Source organism: Pundamilia nyererei, unplaced genomic scaffold (genome assembly GCF_000239375.1).
Source record: "Pundamilia nyererei isolate P.nyererei 1_Seehausen unplaced genomic scaffold, PunNye1.0 scaffold00006, whole genome shotgun sequence".
Lineage (NCBI taxonomy): Eukaryota > Metazoa > Chordata > Actinopteri > Cichliformes > Cichlidae > Pundamilia > Pundamilia nyererei.
The window spans coordinates 4,877,336-4,883,964 of NW_005187407.1; the positions used below are offsets into that span (position 1 = coordinate 4,877,336).

General features: G+C 42.0%; 1 protein-coding gene across 1 annotated transcript in view; it reads right to left on the reverse strand.

Annotated features, from left to right (window-relative positions):
• myo1ha (myosin IHa) overlaps positions 1–3,315 on the reverse strand; it is an 8,968-nt gene extending 5,653 nt beyond the window's left edge. Inside the window, exons 1-13 of the mRNA XM_005722403.1 lie at positions 3,190–3,315; positions 2,994–3,109; positions 2,319–2,517; positions 2,138–2,218; positions 1,613–1,792; positions 1,407–1,505; positions 1,220–1,333; positions 1,067–1,138; positions 849–968; positions 703–770; positions 461–566; positions 260–340; positions 85–176 (exon numbers count right to left, since the gene is read on the reverse strand). Of these exons, the coding sequence (XP_005722460.1) occupies positions 85–176; positions 260–340; positions 461–566; positions 703–770; positions 849–968; positions 1,067–1,138; positions 1,220–1,333; positions 1,407–1,505; positions 1,613–1,792; positions 2,138–2,218; positions 2,319–2,517; positions 2,994–3,109; positions 3,190–3,312 (1,451 nt within the window). The 5' untranslated portion in view covers positions 3,313–3,315. The remainder of the gene's footprint in view (positions 1–84; positions 177–259; positions 341–460; positions 567–702; positions 771–848; positions 969–1,066; positions 1,139–1,219; positions 1,334–1,406; positions 1,506–1,612; positions 1,793–2,137; positions 2,219–2,318; positions 2,518–2,993; positions 3,110–3,189) is intronic.
• Between the last annotated feature and the right edge of the window lie 3,314 nt (positions 3,316–6,629).

Here is a 6,629-nt window from a genome sequence, read left to right on the forward strand (position 1 = left end):
TGTGTGTGTGTGTGTGTGTGTGTGTGTGTGTGTGTGTGTGTGTGTGTGTGTGTGTGTGTGTGTGTATTTTAGGTCATTACTCACGTGACAAAGTGGGGGTGATTCCCCATCTTTTCTTCCAGTCTCTCCAGGAAGGTCAGATCTGTGGCATCTCCTGGCCTTAGACACTCCTCATCCTGCAAAATAATCATTGTGAATAATCTTGAGCAGTATTTTTTAAAACAGTTATAAATGGCCATCCCAGTGTGAACATACACACCAGTAATGATATAATTCCTGTGTGTTTTTCCTCGATTAGATCACAGATGATCTTATTGTTGAAGAACTGAACTGGCTCCCACTGGTGGAAAAAGAGATGAGAAATACACAGTTATAAGCACGTGAAAAAAAGCAGCCGCTTATATGTTTTCTGCACGTCCGTCTGTTTGCTTGTTTGTTTGCTGGGGAGAGGGGGGTTTACCTCAATGCCCTCTGCTTCATATTCTTCCTGCTCCGATTTTAGTGTCAGCTCAATAAAAAGCTGCTGCAGCTTCTCGTTGCAATAGTTTATACAGAACTGCTCAAAACTGAGGGAAAGGATCAAGGAAGAGGTGAAAGGTAAGTTTGCAGGTTTCATAAAGATTATAAGGTAAATAAAACAGCTATCAGCTTGCAAAAGCAGCTGAAATTAAAAAGAAAAAAACACAGAAAGATTACACCTACCTGTTTACATAGAAAACCTCAAATCCATATATGTCCAAAAGCCCTATAACAGTCTTTCGTGAAGGGTCCTAGTGAAAGAGAAAAAACGTATAAAAACACATCCTGGCAGGTGAGATTTGTCATTTGAAATACATCCTTATAGTCACTTCGTTCTCCATTGACTCGTTGATCCTGTTGACCAGCCAGGTGAAGGTCTGCCCATAGATAGCTTTGGCTAAGGCATCTCTGGCATAGATGGCGTGATCAGTTGTGAAAGGGCTGAGGACCTTTTAGAGTAACAAAGCATCATACCTGAGTTTATAGTTTAAACAGAAACACAAGTCTGTTATTGTTAAAACTAAAGAAGGTTTTAGCAAATGTGAACCTGATCTTTTTTGGCTTCAATCTTCCTGAATGTTAGGCCCTCTTGAAGTCTGTGTGCATCCACTCCTAGCAGCTGTGAAGAAAACTAAACATTAAAAAGCTTATTGATATGCTTAATGAATAGCTAAAGAATTTATATTTTCTACTTTCTTACATTTGAGACCCAGTGCAGCTCTGTGTTGTTGTTCAGGAGGGCGTGACCTTTACTATCAGAGTCAAACCGCACATTCCCCAGGTGGAGAACGCTTGCAATGACCTCAAACAAGTGCTGCACAAAATTATAATTTATAAGCAAGACTGACTGCTGTGAATGAAGCCATCTGCAACAGCATCCAACTCACATTGGTGGCAGTCTCATCAAAGCTGATGATTTGAAGTGCGTTTTTTACTGTTTTCCAGTCGTTTTTGTCATTAATGGAGGGCACAATGGGACACTGCCCCTGTCAGAAACAATGAACATAGAAAAAAAAAAAACACTGTTTCTGAAAGTGTTCTACTTTCTTATCAGATTCTATGTTAACAACAAAGCCCACTGACTTATGCGTACCTGTGTTAGATAGTTATAATGCTGGCAACCTCTCTCCAAGCCCAGCTGATGCAGCAAGTCATCTGATCCTCCCTCTACCAGCTGATAAAAGATGTGAAAGTTTCTCTCCCCGTGATTCTGATGCACAACCCTTGATTTCTCCAGCAGGTAGTTCAGGATATGGCCTCCAACAGCATCCCCCTATGGGCATCATGATCCTAAAGACAGCAGCTCTACAACTTGCAGAAAAAACACAGCCTATGGTCCAGTGGCCAGATTGAAAACTGGTTAGGATAAAGAATCTCCTTCTGTTTCAGTAAAGTTGACTTTTGTTAAGCAGTCGTCGTTTTTTTTACATAAATTAAATAAATCTGGAACCAACTTGATGTTTTTCAGGCTTCATGTAATGTTGTTTGTACTCATGCTACAACTTTTTTTGTCTTGTATAGCAAAAATAATCACACCACAACCAACTACACTCAAGGCACCAAACAACAGTAAGCTAAGTTTTTTTCCTATTCTGTGAATACAGCATCTGATCCTTACCTGGCTGTCAAACTGGATGTCCATATATTTCCCAAATCGGCTTGAGTTGTCATTTTTTAGTGTTTTGGCATTTCCAAAAGCCTGTGGGGGGGAAAAAAGTCAAATAATTCAGAGTAATTGATGATCTGTCCCTCTTCACTATATGTCAATGCACTTCTACAGCATGCAGTAACCATCAAACCTCCAGGACGGGGTTGGACATGAGCATTTTGTCTCTGACTGTGTTTAGCAGAGTGGTGCTTGGACAGCTGACGGCATAATACTGCAAAATCTTCTTGGAGGCCTCTGTTTTTCCTGCTCCGCTCTCACCAGAGATGAGGATGAAGTGATTGTTGAACTCTGTCAGCATGGTGTGGTACGCATTATCCGCCAAGGCATAACTGTTGGGTTGCAGAGCAGTTACAGTATTTCAGTAGTAAACTTTGAACTGCACTCGGAGTTATTTCAGTTGAAAGAACACAGGAGTGGGCTCATTTCCTTATGGGTGCTTTCAGCAGGATAACACACCATGTCACAAAGTTCAAATCATCTCACGCTGATTTATTAAACACTGCAATAAATGACCTCCACAGTCACCAGGTCTCAATCCCATACAGCACATTTAAGATGTGGTGGAACGTGAGTTTCCCATCATGGACGTGCTGCCGACAATTTTGCAGGAACTGAGTGATGCTGTTGATTTTATTTTGAATATGCAAATATAACTAGAATAACAAGAGAAAAGAAAAATTAAAAACAAGTTTTCGTGATTATCTCCATGTCTACACAATGTTTATGCTGGAAAAGGAGTAGGATGAAGTTTAGACTTACTGGTGTAAACAGGTGCACCAAAAAAAGCGTGTGTATACAAACTCACATGTGGGGCGGCAGCTCAAAAAAGTTGACACCCATGTAGATATCCATCTGCTTCTTGTTGTAGATGTCCAGCTCTTTATATGGATTGACAGAGACTAACAACGTTCCAATGTAAGTCTAAAAGAATGAGTTAAAAATCATCAAATTTTTTGCAAAGAAAATGCCACGTGTGAACGTAAGGTTTAAATTGTACTCACATAGATGAGATCCTTGCTGAAGCGTTTCTTGAGGTTGCTCAGAAAGGCAGCTTCCGTGGTTTCATCCAGCAGTACAAAATCCTGGATTCCCACACGGTCCCTGGCAGTCAGGGCACCCTCCATGTCTAGCTGACCCTGTGCAACAAGTTGTAGCAACAACATAGCAGCTGAATGCACTAAGAAAAGTGACATTTCTAGTGTTTACTTCCAAAAATGTATATGTCTAAAACAAATTTGCAACACAGCCGCATATTCTGTGCTTCACAGGGACAGTTTTACTTTATTTATTATTTCCCCCATATTAATGAGATGAGCAAAGTTTAGAGCAAAAGTAACATTTTCATGTTGTGCATATACAACATTATATCAGAATTTTCAGTCATGTGTTTTGACAACTGCAGCTGGATGTTTGAATGTTTGGATTAATGGCTCCAAGCGGGAGGACAACACAAAAAAAAGTGCCATAAAAAGAACAAACATGGTGTCCTTTAGTTCTATTGAAGCAAGAGGTCCAGAGGTCCTGTGTGTCTTTGAAGCTAAGGTCTGTGATTGTGCAGATGAACAGACAGAAGATAATGATCGCTACACGGCACACAGGGACCTTGGCTGGCAGCCCATGGTTCACTTGAGCTGACGCACCAACCAAACACAACACACTGTGCAAATGGACTTGGGGAGCCCGAAACAGCGGCACATTTAAGAAGCGTAGTGGGAAAAAAATTCCACCAATCTGTTTTGCATTCGCAGCACCAACACTCGGACCAAAGGTTTTCACAGCTTTTGTTGGTTTTGTGTTTTTTTTTCTCTGTCTCTCTCTCTCCTTTGGAAGCAGAAGTCCTTTGATTCTCAGCTCTCTCTGTAAAACATTAAAAAAGATAATCCATTGGATCTAATTGACACAAAGTCCTCCTTCTCTTCCCCACCAACCCACTCTCCTCCCCTGCCTCTATCCGCCGCCTATGGCCCTCGTTTCTTCTGAGAAAGGCCAAGTGTTTTTGTCCTGTAAATACCACGGAGCAGAGACAAAAAAGACGTCTTTAAAATGCAGTCTACAATCCATTACACATATTCCCCCTGCATAACCATTCAGTAATTATTCATTAGAAAACATTTAACGTCACAGTGAATTTCACACTAGGCAGTCGAAACACAATAGAGGAGATTTGGCCTACTTTGGGGTGAGGAGTTGGGGAGGGGTTCGCTGTACAGAGGAAGGGCGAAGGCGAAAGGAGTGCGGGAGGAGGGGAGCAGTATTTGTCTGATCTGAGAACCTCTGAAACGGGGCTGTCTTGAGACAACGGGACAGACTAAATAGTGCACTAACGGTCTGTGCCCCGCTGCTTGCTGTGACACTCATTTAGTGTGCTTTAGTGTGCCCCGAGGCCAAACAATAGAGGCTTGTTCTTAGCAATCTTGTGCTGTAATTTGGACTTCATTACTTTGCTCATATGGGGCCTCAAAGAAGGATAGAGGAGGCTAGTCAGATGAGAGTGGGGGTTTTTTTGTTGTTGTTTTTTTTTTCCACCTGTCAGCCCCCGACCCCCAGTGCTCTCACCCCTCTCGGCAACAATACCCCTCACCCCGTGTCCCCACCAATAACCCTCACCCGGCCCCCCTCACCCACCTCCCACCCACCCACTTTAAGCCAATGAGACAGGTGAACAATATCATTGAAGGAACTCTTTTTTGGACGTCAGAATCAATCTGGCACTGTGATGGTAGTGGTGCTGCTGTGGGGTATCTTTGACACCCCCTTCTTTCATGGGAACAAACTTCTCTCAGGGCAGCACAAGCAGACAATGTGCTGGGACAGCGTGACTTAGAGATCTGCCATACAGTATTACAAGTAATAACATGAACAGATAAGCTCCTGTCAAGAGAAGGATTATTGCATTCAGCCATGATAATAATGCTAATGTTTTAGATTTTTGGACTAAATCTAAAGGTCTGCTGGTTTCCATTCAGGCTTCCTTTGGTGTTCTGCAGGTATTTCTTTTTAAGAAAGCTGTCTGCAGCAAGCGGGAGCGTTCCTAATGACACTATGCAAGAAAGGCTAAATCCTTAGAGTCTGAGCTGAAAGAAGCGCCTAATTATTGAAAGCATTCCCCTCATCCTTGTGTTATTTGTAACTCTGTTTTTCCACATATATATGGAGAGAGAGGGGGGGGGACAGTTTAGAAACAGAACTAGATACTTATAATTAAACAATAGATGGCACAATCTGACGCACAGTGGAAAGAAGGATTATGTAATGAATCCCTAAACTCGCTGTCAGATCAGGTGAATTGCTTTGCTACCTCAGAGCGCAACCAATTGTATTTTAATTAAGAGATGGTTCCTCATCTTGGTCTAGAGTGTCAGTGGTGCCTGAGACAGTGACCTCATCGGTGAGATGAGGAAGGGAGCAGCTGCTAGGACAATTTATGAACTTACAGGAAAAAGTTATCTCCCCTTTAAAGAGGGTTGCAGTTGAAACTTTCACATCCAGTAAAGAATAGCTCCACTTAATCACAATAATACTTCCTGTTAGCTTAGCACAGTTTTATCTCACAATGGCTCTTTTTCTCCCAAACCATCATTTAGCAAGACTTGAGTAAGACGAGATGAGATGAGTAAGACCGCTTTTAGACCTGCATGCTGAATATCAAGCTACCAAATCTGTCTACCAACCCCTCTTAACATGAATCCCTTTGCTCATGAAAAGAAATGAAAACTGATATTTTACACCTTTTTGCTAAGAAGAATATATCTTGTTACCTCCAAACTCACTGAATTGATTATCTTAGCTTTTAGGTGACTGTGAGAAATAAAGGCCAGGCCTCAACACCACTCATAACACACAGGGTTACTTTAAAACTCCTTGTGATGAAGAGAACACACAGCAATGGTTACAGCATAAGAGAAAAGCCAAACCTGCATTCTGAAGCTGTATTATTGCTGCAGCCAGGTGCAGAAACTCAGTGAGGATCCAAAGTCAAACAAGGCCCCCCCCTCCTACTGAAGTGAGACAAAAATAGTGTATCCTCCTGTGTCTGCTTGCATTGAAGTAATCAGTGAAAGACTGGCTTCTTGAAAGTTAGTTACCAAAGGTCAGGACTCTATAATGTAAATAGGAAAAAACACCCTTAGCTAGTTGCTCACTGGTGCAGCATGCTGTGGTAGTACTATGCTGGTGATGCTGTATGTGCACATATATGTTTCTCCACATCATGCTGAACCAGGCTCAGGCAAAGGGCTCTGTGGGCCGAGTAGTTAATCATTCATGTTGTGGTAGGTGGAGGGACAGAGAGATCTTATTCAGCGTTTACCTGGGTATCTACTGCTCTACTGAGTGTAACATAACAATACAGAAACAAGATCCAAGATCCAAACTACTCCATCTAAACTCCATTACATCACCACCAACAGTAAAAAAAGGCCCCATTCTTCTAACTGGCACA